Below are 18,212 nucleotides of genomic sequence, written 5' to 3'. Positions count from 1 at the left end.
ACAGTCTGAATAAAAAATACTTTTTTGGTGTACAGCTCATTTATTTGTTCCTTCACACCGTAAGAGGGTGTTTTAAAAAAAAAGATGCATTTATTTTATTTTTTCAAGGCTAAGAGTTATACTTAAATGTGCATAATTAGGGGCGTGTCTGATTGGGCTTCAAAACTTATTTTCAAATCTGATCTAGAGGATGATAATGGTGATAAAGATGTTTCTCTTCAGGAGGACAGTGATGGTGACGGCTACATCTCCTGCCTTCAGGTCCTCCTCGCTCTTAAAAACATCCTCCCTGCAGAGCTGCTGTCTGAGGAAGAGGAGATCTACGTTTACCGGGTCTGCTTACACTGGATCCTCATATATACTCACATATAAACTGAGAAACTGTGACATAAGTAGACACAAACACTACAATAACCAAGTTTTGCGTATCAGGACTTAACACAAAAACACTGATCCTGTACTTTGTCGTGGTTTCGCTCGTAGATCCTGGAGATGGTGGACTTCAGGGTGACAGATGGACTTGTGGACCTGAGGCTCTTTGCTGTGATCGCCAGTCTAGCTCAGAAAATCGCCACCATGGAGTAAGTGATGTCAGCAGACACGCTCCTCAGAGAGAGACAGGAAGAGGAGTGTGTGACCTGCAATAAAAAAGAAGAAGAGTGTGTTCATAAGTCCGGTTCTGCTGATTATGTCGTCGTGTGTGGGGCCGTCTCTGATCCCTTTCATTTCATGTCCTCACATGTTTTATGTGACTGTTAGAAGTCCAAGTTATGAGTCTGGATTTGATGGGCACACTTTCAGAAGTATGTGAATGTCTTATTGATGAGGGAACTTTGGAAATATATTAACAGTGGTGACATTTAGTCATTCATACAGTGAGTAAGTCACCTTGGATTGGCTGATTTTCTGTTATTAGGTCCTTAAACTAGATTTTAACCAAATAGAGACCAACTTTGCCATGAAGACATTCTGCAGATGTTTCAACAAGAAACGTTTTATATATTCAAATGTGTCATATTTAGAAAAAAAAACTCGATTTAAAGCTCCTCTGTGGAGTTTTTAGCTCGATACAAAACAAATTAAGTTTTGATAGATGTTTTAAAAAGTGATTTTAAATATCTGAAATCACTGCGGCTGGTTAGGTGTCAGATTAAGAACATAACAGCACACCTTTACTGACATTAAAGACAGCACAGATTGTTATTGAGGGATAGATTTGGCAGCTTAAAGACAACAGGAGGGGATATTATGTCAGAAAACATCAGCATTGTGCAAGCTACTAAATATCAGTAATTATAGTTATTAGTTAGTTAGTTGGTAACTTTAGCATTACTTCTGCGTCTCTGGTCTCACCTACAGTTACCTGTTAGTCCTCTGAAAGCAGCAGACTCAACAGCTGTCCTTCCAGGTTCACAGATTTTGGAGCTTACAGTGATTTCAAATCAACCCTCTGGCATTTTGATGGAGCAGCTCCTCCTTCTTGGTCTGTAGAGCTAACGTTAGCTGCACCGCGGCCACCAGTGTTTGCAGTGTTGGGCTCTCTGACAGCTAGCTTAGTAGAAGTGAGATGTTTGATGAGGTTAGAATTCTCGTCCTAGCGTTGGACAAAGTTTTCTGCACATAGACTACACCTCACAGCTATATTTCTGTCATGTACATTGAGGAGGGGAATGTAATGCTGGTATGTTGATGTGTTTACTGCGCAGTAATCTTTTTATTTATTTATTTTTTTGGGGGGGGGGGCTTTTTGCACCTTTATTAGAGTGGGGAGGACAGTGGATAGTGCTGGAAACAGGGAGAGAGTGGGAGGGTGACACGCGGGAAGGGGGCCGCAGGCTGGAATCGAACCCGGGCCAACCACTTCATGGGCGCACAATTTAGCCATCAGGCCCAATCAGCGCCCCACAGTGATCTTTCTCCCAGTATGCTGATGTGCCAACGTAGGCGTAACCTTGTTACCAAGTCAGATGATTAATGTCATGAACCTCATTAATGTGTCAGATTTTTGACATAAAGTAAGAAGTCCTTTTTTATATTTCTGCTCACAAAAAATCAGCAAATAAAAAAAAAATAAACCTGAAAAGAAGCGATATTCAGTATTAGAGAGTCAGCTTTGGCTCTTGCAACTTGAAACAGACATTTTATAGACTAACAAACACCAAAACGGCAAAACCTGTGCTAGCTCCAGATCTGACATGTAAAGAACCTTTGTTTGTTTTTTGTTGTTAAAGCTGATACATTTAAAAAAAATTTAAGGTGATGACTCTCAGTTGAACAAAACAGTAACTATGAAGTTAATATGTCCATAATTTTCTGACATGTGATCCCATAAAGGGTTAAATAAAAGCATATCCTGCTAAATAAAGCTAACAGCAGCGCTACACTGAACCCTGCACAGACGGATGAAATCACTCTGATTTGAACTCGGCCTCAGCGTCCCTGTGTCTCTTACATTTGGCCCCATATGTCTCAGATTCCCACACACATCGCCTCTCTCTCCTGCCCCGGGGTGTAAAGCTTCCTACAGACAGGAGAGCGTGGAGCCAAGCCTCCTCTGGAGGTCTCTGAGGGTCAAGGCCTGCTCCCGGAGCGCTCACCCCTCAGTGAGAGCTCCCTCTCAGCGAGGACAGGGCCAGGGTCACGGGTCCTCTGATTTACGGCCGGCCCCTTTGTGTCACGTATTAGAGGAGGCCTGTAGACCGCCTGCCCCACTGGCACTACGAGACCAGGGTGTCTGCTCTGTATGGAGGCAATTATAGTAATGATAATGAATGACTATATTAAACCTCTTTGCACAAAAGTCCTCTTTGCAATTTAAATAAGACGAAGAGGGAAGATCAGCGTTCATAATGCCAGCGCCCAAACAAGGAGAAAACAAAAGCATCCTTCTGTCATCTCATCCCAACTGGACTAAACTGATCCTCTTACCTGTTTCACTTAATCCTGTTGTCTCTAATCCTGTCTTAGAAATGAGCTGCAACAGTAGTTACACAATCAGCCTTTCTGATCATGTAAGCCTTTGAAATCTGAGGAGCGGCTGCCTGTATTTCATGTACACTTCTTCTTCTTCTTCTTCTTCCTCCAGTTTTACCTTGCACTAATTGCACCCTTCCCCCTTCACTCTCCCTCCTTTCTTTTCAGACTTCACTGTCCGTCCCTCTAATCTCTCCGGCTCTCTTGTCGCCTACCTCTCACCCTCTGTTTCGTGCTGTTTTGGCCCTTGACTCAGCCCATCTGTCCCTGTGTGCTGCAGCATTGTGCTCCCCAACAAGTCCACCTCACACAGCGCTGCATTCCCTCAGGGCAAGTCACATGATCTGCCAACAAGAACATTGCCATACAGGATTCCCCAAACAGCGCGGAGGTCATTGTTATTGTCGCTGCGGCCCCTTGTGAGCATGCATGCGTGAGCTGAGTGTTACCGTAAGTCTCCTCGCTCCTGGCATTTCACGACACTGACTTAATGAGTCAGGAGAAACAAAGAAGGCTGCATGACACAGCAGAACACAAACCACCTCTCTATGAGGCAAAGATATGTTGGATAATTACCCCAATGCTAAATTTGATAAGACTGCCTGTTTGAGGGGAATCCTGGAGATGAAGAAAGCATAAAAAACAGTTTGTAAATATAAGAGATAATTTAAAGTGAATCGGTGGTTATGCAAATTTGCATGCTTCCTGTTGGGGTCTTGCTCACCCTGAAGGGATTCCAGTATGCATGATCACCTGTTCACCATACATTAACCCATTGATAACCTGCCTACCAACTACATACAAAAACAAGTAGACACAAGTTATTAATTTAATTAAAAGTTTATTTTTTATACAGATAAATTAAAAAGTCCCCTAGTCCCCAATTATTGATGGCAACGTTAGACATTTCCATCCTCATTCAGCTCTCCTTCTTCTCAGAGATTTGACGTTGACAAACCTTTAAACATGAAATAGGCAAATGTCGTTGCCCGGATCACAAGACAGGATGCTGCTTCACTTCTCCCTCTCAGGGATGGTTGGGGTCCAGTAGCTCCTCAGGCTGCTCTCACATCTGTGCCCGCTATCTGTCATTATTTCCCCACTCTAAAGAGCAGCCTGAGACCACACTGATGTTTTTACCAAAGTGTCAACAGGCAGAGGAGGAATGTCCTTAAATGTTGAGAACTAATCACTAATGTTATGGAGTTTTGGCCAATCAGGAGCATTCTTTTCTGTTGTGTTCCATTTGTCTTTGATGTATTCCATTAAGGGATGTCAATTTTAAGTATTTTCCATGATTGATTTTTGGAAGTGTTAACGGATCAATTATTGATTGATCCCCCAAAAAATTATTGAGTTTTCTTGCTTCAAAAACAATGCCAATTACTTTGTTTTTCCCCTAAATTGTACTTTCCACAGCAACAAAATGAATATAACTGACGCTGGCAGTATTGAATGCGGGTAGGCCTAAAACATATTTAACACGCTGAATATCAACGAGCAGGCTCATAGAAACAATCTCCATGGACGTGATCTTATATAGTCCCAACTACTAACAGAAAAGTGCTTTAGACTCAGTGTCCAGTTTTCTGTCTACTCGTTCTTATTGAGAAATATAAGCATGTTTACAGGGTCAGGTGTTGCTGGTCTGCAAACATAGCATACTAGTAATCCCCACCAGTCTGTTGTCTTTGTATCTAAAGGTGGAAATGTTCTGTTTAAAGTTCTCAACATTTGTGTCCGTGTTGTTGTTGGCTGCAGTTGCGTATTGATCCTCTTTAGCGCTCGTGGAGACCTGATGCGCAGCCTCAAGGCTGATTTATACTTCTGCGTTGAATCAACGGCGTACCATACGCCGGGGGTCCGCGTAGCTCCCGTACCTACGCCGAGGCCTACGCACGTACCTGACGTGCACCTCCTCCAAAATGTAACTCCCCGTAGAGCCGACGCGGACCACAAGCTCTGTGATTGGTCCGCTCGGCGGCTTTGTCTTTCCCGCATTTACAACACTTCCGGGATCCCGGACATCGGCCGTGTATTTCATCTCCTCCTCTCTATTCTTCATGTAATCATGTCTGTATGATAAACAGCAACATGTATCAGCTGTAGATTAACAGAACACGCTCTGAATCTCTGTGGAAAAGTAAACAGAGATCGTAGCGGGACCGGAAGCAGGCGGCCGGCTATCAGAGCGACCGCACTGCCCTCAGGCGTTTCGGCGGAGAATTGCTGCGCGACACAGACACACCGACGCACAAGTATGTGGGGCTCATGTCCGCGTCAGCCCCTGCTGCGTAGGGGAGACGCAGAAGTATAAATCAGCCGCCAGCTGAGCGTCTCCGCTGAGAGCAACACCTTCAGTCAGCTGATTCACATCCAAACATGCTTTAAACTTCAAACACCTCCCTGATAGCTGAACCAAATATGAGACCACATGATGTTTGTTCCACGTGATAGGAAATCAAAACAAAAATGTATGTTTCAAGTAAGTTCTTAACAATCAATGAATCGATACTCGATTAACTGTTAACATCCCTAGTTCCATTCCATTCTAATGTTTTTACCACAGTGTCAACAGGCAGAGGGTGAATGTGCTGGACTCCTTTCTGTGGATTGATCTGACATGATGTGTGTGATCAGGTTGTCCCTTGAGTCACTTTGTTGTTCAGAATTGATCACTGTTGTCACCGTTTGACCGATCAGGATCAAGTGTTTAACACAGTCAGGTCACATATCAGTGTCTTCTCAATCCTCTTTGGTGGGAAGGCTGTGAGCTGAGCTGAGCTGTCATCATAAGCTTAACTTTCTTAGGATTGAATTATCTGCAGAGGCCTTTTCTTCCTCAAACTCAAACACTGTTCAATTCAGGTACAGGGGCTGTTAGCTGAGCTGCCACCAACATTAATATAACTCATATTTGGTTACCATTATTTTCTAACAATCTCATCTTTGGAGAAAAATAGAAGTTTTCTTTCACTGTTGCATCTCACAGTAGCACTTGTTGCTGTTTCTACCATGTGGTCTATCTATATCTGGTGGGCTTGGTATCATTAATGACCTGATTTTTGTCACAGTCTCTGGTTCTGCTTGTTTTTACCACGCTCTCCCTCCTCCTCTGGATTCCCCTCACACCCAGTCAGCACAGCGTCTCTGCATCCCGCCCAAAACCTCCCAAAAACAACTCTCAGCTCTGTCAAATCAAACTAGGTCAGAATATGTTTGCATCCCTTTACCCCCCGCCCTGCTGTATACCGACCCCCCAATGAAGAGAGCGCCAAAATCTTGTGGCGTTACGTAAGCGAGAAGTCTGCTGTGTCACAGCGGGGTGCCAGAGGAGAGCAACAAAAGAAAATGGGTTAGGCTGCTATTATCCTCCCTGCAGTCCACCTCCAGTCCCCCAGACCCTCGTTTACGCTCACCATTATCACGCCAGTGTCCTTAGCGCACCAGCATTTGGACTCTTTTACTGCAAACCAAGTGCAATTAATGATCATTAGTTGCCCTGTCTCGCTTCATCCCCATCAAGCCCCTGCCTGCACCCTGGTTGGAGGACAAGGGCCAATCATGGCGCTGCAAGCACTCAGGCGTACACTGCACTCGCTGGCCCAGCGCAGGCCCATTCTTTGCTCTAACAGGGCATTGAACGCACCGCGAAGGAGGGGCTCATTAACACCGGGCGCTCGTTAGAGAAGGGACGACCGTCGCTGTGCCACACGCTGGACTGGAGAGGACACAAGCGGTCGTGTCTCCCTCTAATTATCCGTGCGGACCTACATTTTGTTGCTCTGCCAGCGCCCACATTTCACCAGAGTGTGCGCCCCGGTGGCTGGATCCCCTCCCTAAACCTCCACACGAACCCCGCTCACCCTCACTCACCCTGCTCCAGCCGACCCCCCCTCTGACACCCACTGTCCCAAAAGCAGAGCAGTTTTATCCGTTACTGTGGCGGGATGTCCACGTGTGCCCACGTATTGTTTGGCTGCCAGGCCACTGTGAGCAACCACAATGGGCTCAGAACACTTTACCATCACAGACCTGCAAACACAACATCGCACAGGACGGACCCGCCAAAAGTCACCCGCCAACGCAGATACTCTGACCGGAGTTTGTCTGCTGAACCAGACTGAGTCATGGTTTTATAAGTGAGAAATGTAACCCGGATTTGAGTCTGAAAACAACTCTGGTTCTGTCTTCAGTGTTGCCTTAAATCAGGTGATGAGACACCAAACAGAAAACCTGCAAACTCAGGATGCTGGAGTTATTTCTACTCCACTTTTCTGTTGCTTAGCGCCGCTTGAGTGGCTGCTTGTTGCAGCAGCTCTCTCTTCTTTGTTCTTTTTTTGACTCTTTTGTCATATCTGTTTAGTTCTCTTTGTATTTGGAGCCTGTCATGACTTTTAATGACTCATTTGTTGGCCATAGACACCAAACTAGCTACGTTTGCAGGGGTGTTTTTGCTGTTTTTGTTCCTGTGTGTATCCATGGTAACATTGTTTACATACGAGATCAGCTGTTAGCAGCCCATAGCGTGTTGATGCTAGACGATGCTAAACCATACTAGGCCCGATGTTCCCTGAGAGCTGAGGAGAAGGAGACAAGGATGGCGTGCTGGTATTGAGGTGCAAGCCGTTATGGGGAATGTAAGATCTGTCTATGATAAGGTGGACAAGCTAACCCAGCACCAGAGTAGCATCATGCTAACAGAGCTAACACCGGACACAAACGCCACATTGGAAGGATTTCATCTGCTGTGGGCGGACAGGATACAGGAGAGCAAGACTGAACTAACTGGTGAAGAAGGCCAGCTCAGTCCTGGACCCTGTGGAGGTGGTGGCTGACAGGAGAATTATGGCCAAGCTGTCGTCTCTGATGGACATTTCTTTTCTATATATATTCTTGTTAAATTCTTGTTCTGTACACCTTTTTGTTTGCTGCTGTAACTCCCCGTTGTGGGACGAATAAAGGAGTATCTTATCTTATCTTATAAGGCGACATCAAGTCTGTAGACGTTGCAAGTTGAGAACCTAAATTGTCTTTCATTTTCCAAGTTGTTGAGATTTGAGTTTGCCATCATAAAGACTTTTCCAGTTCTAAGCTTGTGTTTCCAATTGTTCTGAGATCTGCAGGATAAGAGTCCAAAGATCTCACCCTCTGCTGCACGAGTCCCCAAACTTTGTGAGAATGCAATCCTGAATCATTGGGAAACTTTTAGAAACGTAGCTCTCATGTTCTGCAGAGTTTGAGACCCTGATGTGATCATTGTCCTATTTTCTTTTCAGTGAGTTCATGCGATCATTGATCAGCGACATGGACTTCCGCTCTCTAGAAGTGCGTCTCTTCAAAGCCAAGGTAATGCCAAAGTCTCGTCTACTTTCCCAAACTCTTCCCAAGCTTCCTCGCCCTTAAGCTCTCTTTACACTGTTGATTTTGTTTTTCCAAGGTGCACTTGAATCCCTCTGTGCCGCAGCATCAGATTAACTCTCACATTAGTCACATTCATGCCTCCGCCTCTCTTCCACTGCTCTGTGAGTTTAATGAAATAAAACATAGTAAACACTTTGAAGAGCAATTCCAAAGCATGCTTTGTAAAGCCACCTTCTCTTTCTGGGAGAAACACTCGGCCCTCATGCATAGAAATGAGGGGGACACGCTGGAGAAACAGAGAGAGAGAGAGGGGTGCTTTTCCCTTTTCATAGATTAGCGAGAGCCTAATCTCATTAAAGAGCCCAGCAGTGAACATGCCGTCCACTCCGCCCAGCCCTGTAATCAGCCTGAGACACACGGCTCATCTCAGATGGACCGGTGGACCGGTGGACCAGCTGGCCGCTCACGCAGGCCCGGCCCTCATTCATACGAGGAAGTGCAGGCAGCAGGGAGATGAAAGCCTGCGGCCGAGGGTGTGGAAACCGAGCCTCTGGCCAGGTAGGGGAGGCCGTGTAATTACAGAGCTGTTAGGGATAGGGTTGTTAACTGAAGAGGCTGGAGGGGGGAACGGGCTAATTGCCAGAAGGATTACCCCCCCTGCCCTCCCTCCCTCACCCAACTCTCCTCTCCCCTCCCCCAACAATTATTACCTTGACTGCGTTAACTGTGCAAACAGGTGCACGCAAACAAGCCAGCAAACAGGTTGAGGTAATCTGAGGCTGCCCACAAACACACACACACACACACACACATGAAAACACACTCTCTCACACACACACACACACACACACACACACACACACACACACACACACATGAAAACACACTCTCCCACACACACACACACACACACACACACACACACACACACAGCTCTGCTCAAAGCCAGTCCTTCCTTCTTATTTGTCTCGACTGCAGCAACTCTTCCTGTTCCTCCTGGAGGAGCAGCCGGGGGACGGCGGATCTCAGCCGGGCATCATCAGCGCCGAGCAGCTGCTGCTGGAGCTGAAGGCCGGGGGGATCCGGCTGGAGCAGGAGGCGGCCGTCCGGCTGGAGCTGCAGCGCATTCCTCCCCTCGACCTGCTGGACTTCCTGGCCTACCTGCCCCTCTTCATGATCATCCACAAGTCAGTCATTTCCAACCCTCTCGACACCTCCAGTAACCTCTGACCTCTGACCCCGGGCTCAGGTGTCCATATTGATACATGTAGAGGAAAAGTGCAGCATGCATCTGCAGGACTTTGTAGTTTGGTCTCACATTGTGGATCTTGCAGCCAAATTCCACCAGAAATCCTCCGTCACAGCACCAGATCTGATAGGTTTCTATTCTAGTCAATGTGTTAACTTCCACTGGATCCGCTCCGTTGTGTTCCGGCTGCATCTCTGATCCAGCAGGTCGGAGTCCTCCGGATCAGATACACAAGACTTCTATTTGTGCCGGATGCACAACGCATCAATCTCAACAGAGCAGCTGGAGCGGGACAGGAAGTCAGGTTTCACCAAAACAAAATGAAAACATCCGGTTAATTTTCAGAATAAAACACTCTGTGTTATCACAGATCGTATTTACCTTAACTACAACAACAAACCAAAGTCATGATGAGCGGAGCCAGGCCTGGAGTCAACAGGTCAGAGGTTTTCAGAGGACCAGAAAGACAACATGGATGAGGAGAGGAGGAGGAGGATTAGAGACGGACCAGACCCGGATCTGGTGGAAGTCCCGTGTTACAGGTGTCTCTTCACACTCTGGTGCAAAAACATGAGTTACTCTGAAACCTTCGCCGTGTGGCTGCTACGATTTAACGTCCTCTTTATGTGCACTCTTACACTAAACTAAGCCTGGTCTGTGTTGAATGAAACTCCTCTTCATAAAGGAAGACTTCATGCAGGTTACAGTGACAGATACGTTCAGCACAGTGGCCCCAAATGACACCAATTAGAGCCGCCTGTTGCTCTCTTTGAGCTTTATTTGCATCAACGCTTCACAGAACGTCTCGCATGCGATGATTTACATCCCGGCCTTTCAGAAACCATGTCCTCATTCATACAGGGACCTAAACGAACTTTCAGGACTGCTTCACAATCCTAATCTTGGATATTTCAAACAGTTACCACAAAGAGAAAGAAGTAGAGAGAACACAGAAGGCTTTAATAACTCCTCTGTTTGAGTCTGTGACGTTTCAGAGAGCAGTGAAGTGCTGTCTGTGGTCCTGAAATATGTTTCCTCTGCAGTGAAGTTTCACAAAGCCTTGAATGCACCGCAGCACTCTTACATTTCTTGCATCAGATCAAATCTCTGAACGAGAGGAGGAGAAGGAGTTCATGTACATTTTCTGACGCAACAGCCTCGCATTGTCCTGCAGTGAAAAACAGAATACGAGCAGAGATCCGCGCTCAGACTTTTGTCCTCTTCTATCCAACTTAATCAACACTGATGAATGATATTCAATGAGATATTCATCTAATATAGTTTGAGCCATTGTTTCACCTCGGCTTTGCCAATTAGACATGGCCGTGCTCTCCTGCGGCTCGTACACGCTTGACAAACCGCCGAGGAGGGGGACATAATGGACTGTGACAGGCTGCAAAAGCATGACTGTTAGACCGGGGACGTCCTGTAAGAAGCATATGTCCTCCTGGAACAACAGGACAAGACTGCAACCTCTTATTAAACATGATTATAAAAGTGCATGAAATACATTTCTGCCTTTTCCTCTCTCAGCTGCAGAACCTCTTAAAGGAACAGTGGCGTTACAGTGAGACTCTTTAAAGCTCCAGTGAGGAGTTTTATCTGGTGATGAAACAGACTGATGTTAACAGTGATGCCTCTTTATTACGTTACAAAGCAAACAGACTGATCACTAATATACAGTATGTGGAAACACTTGTTGCACATGACATAAGAGGTATCACTTTGTCCACAGGGGGCGCCAAATCAATACAAACTTAAGGTTCCTCACAGGAGCTTTAAAGTCGTTCTAGTTGTTTCGTTTGAGGTCTGGAGGGCAAACTTTGTATTTATTCTGAAAGTTTCTGCTGCATGTTCTTTAAAATGAGGTAACAGTAACAGATGTTTTTTTACTGGATGATGAAGACTTGTAGGAGTTTTGCACTTAGACTGAGGCTGCAGATGAAATCTCTCAACAACCAGCAGCCTCAGATTGATTCCCGGTCTCTGCAGGATGTAGAGCATGTCATCCCCTTTTCCCCCTGCATCTTCCCTCTCTCATTATTTACTTTCTTTATCCTAATAAAGCTGAAAAATGATGAAGATGATGGTAACTTTACTCTACAGATGAATTTGAGAAAGATATTAATCTTTGTTTTGTCTTGAGAACCAGAGGGTCACCGACTCCAGTCCTGTCACAGACCAAAGCACGGCCGAGGCGCATCCCAAAAGGTGGCACTAGCCTCTCTTAAAGTCTAACTGGCCAACCCATAATCCTCAGCTGTGATTGGCCAGGCCTGTCAGAGGCTATATTTATGTTAAAATCATCTCTTTGTCAAAAGTTAACGGTTGGTGTATATTTTCTTCTGTCAGTGCCTTTAGTTGAAACTTTGTACAAACATCTTCTTTTCAAATCCTGAAGAATAAAGCGAAGATTTCTGTGTCACCACTCTAAAAGTCAGAAAAGGATCCACAAGAATGAAACAGCTGTATGGTTCTTTAATGATAGCTGTGACAGTAGATGGTGAGGACAGAGATGGTGAAGAGGTTGAGCCAGCCCAGTCAAAAAGTCCAGGCACGCCCCTGAAGTAAGGACAAGAAGCTGGAGCTGCAGAGGTGTCAGCTCACCTCATGCATGTGTGTGTTTCAGGTTGATGTGTGTGTTGCAGAGTGAAGACAATAGATCCCTCAGGATTAATAAAACATGTTTAATAGATTCACACTTACTGAGTTTGATTTTCATCAATGGAAAGACCAAACTAAACTTTGGACAAAGCTGTTGTCTGGTTTGAGTTTTAATGGATGTTATGACTTTAGTTTCACTCCCAGATGTTTTGATATCAGTTTGGAAAACTTCATATTGATATTTAAGAAATAAAAAGATCATTGTTGTATTGCTGTTGTTTTTGCTGTGTCTTATTTAAGAGACAAAAATGAGTCCAAACATAAAAACCACTTGTTACAAATCTTCTCCTCCTTTCTCTTCTCTGTCCCCTCTCTTCTTCCTGATCTGGCAGCTCTCCTCATTCTAACGGACCCTCTCCCCCCTCACGTGGCCCCCTGGTGGCCCATGAACCCTCCTTTGAGAGCAACTGGTGTGGCCACGCGCATCTTTCACAATGAACCAGAACACACTGCGACTTTAAAACAGATTCTCACAGTGATCAAAAATACTTTCACTTTTTGATTTAATTTAAGGTCAAATGATTTGATTTAAAGTCAAATAACTGGAGTCTTTAGTTACATGGTTTAACTATGAGGTTAGAAGCAAGAAGAGAAGCCTGAGAGAGGGAGAGAGAGAGAGAGGGAGGGAGAGAGAGAGAGAGGGAGAGAGAGGGAGAGGGAGAGAGGGAGAGAGAGTTTTTTTCCCTTCCAGGTGGTGCTGGCTGTGTGTTCAGCGGCATGCTGCTGTCAGGAGGCACACGCCATCAGCCAATTCAGCTCCGTGTCTCCACTCGACCACCGACAGACTCCATTCACTCATTACAGCAGACACGCGCCCGGCTGCTGCCTCAGTCCTACCTGTCAAACTTGGTTTCACACAAACACAGACTCCAGCTCGAGACACAAATCTTACAGTCCAACTTAGACTCCATCCCTTTAGGCATTTCAAACATTAGTCTGTTTTTATATTTTTAACTTGAAGTTTCACTTCTTTTGGAGAGTTAGGGGACAGTTACCTCTAACTGAAGGGCACAACTGTCGCTCTGTCTCAAAGTTTCTGCACACCAACTTTATGAAAAGTGAATCCAGGGAAGTAAAGTTTGTATTATTCACGTGACAACATTTAAAATTGGCTTTAGTTTCTCTTTTACGCGCGCAGTCTTAAATCGATCGAAAACAAACTTCAGATTTCGAAAAATCCTCTGTTTTTGCAGAAGCTCTCTGACTTTAAGACCACTTTCTTAAGGGGAGCTTACAGAACACTGACGGTGCTTTAATGGCATAGCTGCAGATGAACCACGATGTAAAAGAATCATGCATGCCCATGCTCTGACATGAGCACAGAGAGATTCAACTTTACGCACTTGTGGCACCTGATTTACGTTTTCACTCGCGTAAAGTGGATCAATACCGTCCCTAATAGTTCCCAATATTACAACAGACAAATATAAAGTAGGGAACTGACTATTTGATTGACAGATCTGTGGCTGAAGACTTTAAGAAGACTCTTTTTGACTGAATTTCAAGAGGCCACAGAGGAAATACCGCTGCGTAAAGTGTGCGTAAAAGTTGGTTTTGCAGCATCTTATCGTATCCCATCTCCATCTTCCTCCCGTCTTTTACCTACATACCACATGTTGACAGTCTTAACTGAGCCCCCACCCTCTCTTGAATCAAAAACACCCCAGAAACAAGACATGACATGCAGAAGAATTCAGTAGCAAATCATTTATTTTTTGGACTTGTGTAGAAAATACGGTTATAAGACGTCTTTAATGTGAAGACAACATCGAGCTGGCAGTGTAGAGACAATGCATGGACATTGCGCTCTGTTTGGACAGTAGCTGCATAAGTTTTGATCATTGTGAACTTCATGACATTTGAATGCAATAACATGGTTTTGCTATTAAATAAGACACATCGGTGCTATAGAATAAAAAGGGCGGAGTGTCAAACTCCTTGTGGAGACCTCAGGAACACAAGAGCCAGAGAACAATAGACTACACGTCTACATAGGCAGGAGGTATACAAGCAACTTCGCAATATATAGACAAAATATATACAAAAAGGATGTGTACAAAACATCTATAAATCTCTTACATACAAAAATATCTTAATATATTTCAAAAAAGCGTTCGATATAGAATTTCATAGAATAAATCCGAGACTTGGAAGCATTTTCTGAGAGGTTTACCAAAGGGTATCTGTTCTGTGATTGGGTTTAGCATAGTTGAAGAGCGACGTGTTAAATAATGAGTTTAGTGTGCTGCAGAAGAGCGGGACTTCACTTTAGGGGTTTGTTTTTTTAAAACATGGACAAATGCACAGAAGTCTGGATTCCCACGCTGTCAGGAGACCCGTCTTCCTTTAATCCTCTGGCCTGACTTTCCCCAGAGTGTTCAGGACTTTAAGGCCGAGTCTGTCTGCTGGGTCTGGGAGGACCGGGGGTCCAGGACGCAGGGCCAAGACGCGTGCACAGTGCGTCTTGTTGGTTGAGGACTGCCAGCCTCCTCCTGGACCATCCCACGCGCACTACAGCAGTTAAATGAGTTGATCCATAATCCTGCAAAGAAGGAAGAAGAGAAACATTAGGACACTGCTCAGGATGTTCATCATCAGAGTTTCATCTACAGAGGATATCTACTCGATATGGCCTGCGTCCTCAGGACAGGTCCCGAGAGTCAGAACTGAACTGGGCAAAAAGGCTTTTAAAGTTTCAGCCCTGTTTATGTGGACTGATGTGCAGAAGGACTTGAAACTGACACATCTTGTAACTCTGGGGGAATTCAAGTCACTCATAAAAGACAGAGAAACCAGCTCCATTGGATCTTGTGATTGCACTGTGTAATCATGTAATCATGTCAGACTGTGACTGTATTCTATGTGTGTTGTTTTGTGTGCTTGTTGTGTTGTAACCTATTTTGTGCTGCAGTCTTGGCCAGGTCACTCTTGAAAAAGAGGTTTTAAATCTCAATGAGTCTCTTAAAGAAAGAAGAAGATGAGTCTGATGTAGACTCAGATAGTCTGGAGTCTGCTCTTACCTCATACAGATGCTCAGAACCAGTTGGTGAAGTCCAGCAGCTCCTGCTCCTCTGGACTCAGGGGGTCGTAGGAGCCCTCATCCGATGAGTATGAGGACACGGGTGACCCCGCCATGGAGTTCATGTCTGCAGAGTACCCCTGAGACATGGTGGGGGACAGGACTCCGGACTGGAACGCCGCACTGACCGCGTCGTGTTCGTCCAGCAGCTGCTGCAGGGCGCGGATGTACTCCACCGCAGAGCGCAGCGTCTCCACTTTGCTCATCTTCTTGTTGGCTGCACCGTTTGGCACGTGCTCCCGCAGGGTGGCGAAGCCGTTGTTGACCAGTTTGACCCGGTTCCGCTCCCTCTCGTTCCTCCGGGCCACCGCGTGCGGCTGCTGCGGCGGGAGACTGTAGCCGAACCCTGCGAAGTTGAGCCTCCTCTTGCAGCGCAGCAGTTCCGGGGAAGAGGAGCGCTGCCTCTTGGGCTGCTTGGACCCGGACTTGCCGCTGCTCTGGCTGCTGCCGCTCGGGCTCAGCTGGATGCTCTGCGCAGCCGCGGCGAAGAAGCACGCGGGAGGAAGGAGCTGCTGCTGGCTGACGTTAATTTCCATCTTGGCTGTGAGGTCCATCCCCAGGAGAAAAACCACACAAAGTCTGAAGAGTCACAGAGTCTCAGGGCGGTGCGTCCCGCTCGTGCCGTTCACGTGTAGTGGTTGGCTTCACGCGCACTTGTTTCAGTGGGGGCAGTCCCTGGGATGCTGCCTCGCGCGCTCCTCAAAGCTCTACTGAGTCCTCGAGAGGAGACGCCACTGCTTTTCAATGCGTGTGGATGGGGGGGACTGGCCACGCCCTCGAGTCGCGTGGATTCACCTTGGGCTCCTGCCCCGGTGCCGGTGTGCTGCGCGCGCCGGACGCGTGCCACTTGAAGCACTAAACAAACAGTTCTCTTCTTTTTTTATCTGTGATGTCAGAGAGGTGAGGAGAGGAGGAGGAGGAGGAGGAGAGGAAAGTTTCAGAGACTGAGAAGACTCCAACTACGAGATCTCTTCAGACTCTTCAGTGAGAGGGAGAAACTAAAAGAGTTTTATGTTGTGGATGAAACTGTGTTTAAGTTTGAGGAGGAACACTTTGGTTTGGAAACTTTTATCAGATCTCCCTCCCTTTTTCAGACTTTTCTTAAATACTCCTGATAAATAATTGGTCTTCAGACGCACAGATTATAACTTTAGTCCAAAACTGAAGACGGAATCAGGTCCAGACTGATCTTTATCCAAAGTTAGGATATCTCTGGATCCCCCTTTACAGAGCAGACAAACTTAAACTGACTAAAGTGGTCTGGAAGATTCGACTAAAGACTAAAAAGCACGTTTCAAACTTCCAGAAAGGATGAAACTGTGTTCATGTTTGAGGAGGAACACTTTGGTTTGGACACTTTTAACAGACCTTATTCCCTTTTTCAGACTTTTCTTAAATACTGATCTACAAACAAATAGATTATAACTTTAGTCCAAAACTGAAGACAGAATCAGGTCTAGATTGGTCTTTATCCAAAGTTAGGATATGTCTAAGGATCCCCCTTTACAGAGCAGACAAACTTCAAACTGTCTAAAAGGGAAAAGTGGTTAAAAAGCCAATTCAAACTTCCAGAAAGGATGAAACTGGCAGGGTGTGATGTCTGATTGAGTGTTTATTAGAAAGAGAAAGTCTCAGAGAGTCAGACTTAAAGTTTTGAAGAATAGAAGAATAAGTGTTGGACTTCATAAAACAAACTCCAGGTTCTCCAGAGGAACTTTAAACTGTCAGATTTCATGAATTACGCAGACATATCTTCATAACATTGACTCTTCTGGTGTGTCTTTTAGGTTTTCCTCACAGCCCCGGTGCAGACTGTGGTGCTGAAAGACAGCTCACCTCGCAGCTCACCATCTACTCCTTCATCTCCTCCACCTCTCCTTCATCTCCTCCACCTCTCCTCCTCCTCCTGCTGCAGTTTATCTCTGCGTGTAAAGCTGACGCTCTCTGTCGCTCTGGTTTTATTGTTACCGTTACAGACGCGTCTGAATGCCGCTCATTTCAGCCTCCATTGTGCATCAGAGGCCAAATTTTCCACTTTGATTGGAGCAGATCATCAGCCGCGCACAGGCGGAACGGAGGGGCGCAGATCTGCGGAGGGGCCCTGAGCAGCAGTTTGGAGGAGTCTTTGTGTTTGATTTGATACACCCGATATGGTTACAGTAGCAGCGACGCGCCGAGTCCTGTCGATTATTGTCGCTTTGAAAAAAAAGTGCAGAATGATAAAACATGTCTTTCAGCGCGGAACAAAACAAGGACCGAAACACCCCCTCTGTGTTTTTCTGGGGGTTTTGCGCGTGCATGTGCAGGACGTGGATGCGTAATAACCCTCAGAGGAAGACTGGTCAGGGGTTTGGATGTTTTAAGATTGAGTCTTTAGTTTTTACACACGAAGCTCACCTCTCCCCCTGATCCCTGCTGCTTCCCTCACTTTACATCTATGTGTTTCTGTGTGTGTGTGTGTGTGTGTGTGTAGTATGGGCTTTATATGTGCGTACACGTGCATGTGCTGTCAGTTTAACATAACGAGGAACAGGAAAAAGTTAACCATCACACCTGTTGTGCGTAATTTGTTCGTATTTTCAGCCATTACGCACAAAGTTCCTTTTTGTTTTCCTGTTTACAAAACCAAAGCCGATGTGAGCCTGTGTGTTGGTGTTTGCGCGTGCACATGCACTATAAGACTGTCCAGTAAAACAGACAGAAATTAGATTAATAGAATGTTTGCTTTTAAACTTATTGTGCCAAATGTTTCAGCTTTTACGCACAAACTTCTTCAGCCTTGTTTGTCTTTCAGTGCGATACAGTACAATACACCTCAATGTGTGTGTGTGTGTGTGTGTGCGAGTGAGTTTGTGTGTGTGCAGATAACCTCTGTTCCCTCCT

General features: G+C 45.6%; 2 protein-coding genes across 8 annotated transcripts in view; one reads left to right on the top strand and one right to left on the bottom strand.

Moving 5' to 3' along the window:
• The window catches only part of LOC117805035 (pollen-specific leucine-rich repeat extensin-like protein 2), an 87,574-nt gene extending 75,563 nt beyond the window's left edge, over positions 1–12,011 (top strand). For 6 of the 7 annotated variants that reach the window (XM_034673584.1, XM_034673583.1, XM_034673585.1 and 3 more), the window contains 4 exons: positions 223–333; positions 484–581; positions 8,253–8,322; positions 9,316–9,744. In XM_034673584.1, the coding sequence (XP_034529475.1) occupies positions 223–333; positions 484–581; positions 8,253–8,322; positions 9,316–9,567 (531 nt within the window). In that variant the 3' untranslated portion in view covers positions 9,568–9,744. Of the gene's footprint in view, positions 1–222; positions 334–483; positions 582–8,252; positions 8,323–9,315 lie in introns of all 7 variants that reach the window. The other variant, XM_034673582.1, reaches the window with a different exon arrangement.
• A 1,931-nt stretch (positions 12,012–13,942) lies between these two features.
• ascl1a (achaete-scute family bHLH transcription factor 1a) lies at positions 13,943–16,017 on the bottom strand. Its single transcript, XM_034673857.1, has 2 exons — positions 15,271–16,017; positions 13,943–14,792 (listed from the first exon to the last, which is right to left on the bottom strand). The coding sequence occupies exon 1, from the start codon at positions 15,881–15,883 to the stop codon at positions 15,284–15,286; it is 600 nt and encodes a 199-aa protein (XP_034529748.1). The 5' UTR covers positions 15,884–16,017; the 3' UTR covers positions 13,943–14,792; positions 15,271–15,283.
• Positions 16,018–18,212: the final 2,195 nt, after the last annotated feature.

The sequence above is a fragment of the Notolabrus celidotus genome, chromosome 21 (genome assembly GCF_009762535.1).
Source record: "Notolabrus celidotus isolate fNotCel1 chromosome 21, fNotCel1.pri, whole genome shotgun sequence".
Classification (NCBI taxonomy): domain Eukaryota; kingdom Metazoa; phylum Chordata; class Actinopteri; order Labriformes; family Labridae; genus Notolabrus; species Notolabrus celidotus.
This window is presented reverse-complemented; position numbering and strand designations above follow the sequence as displayed.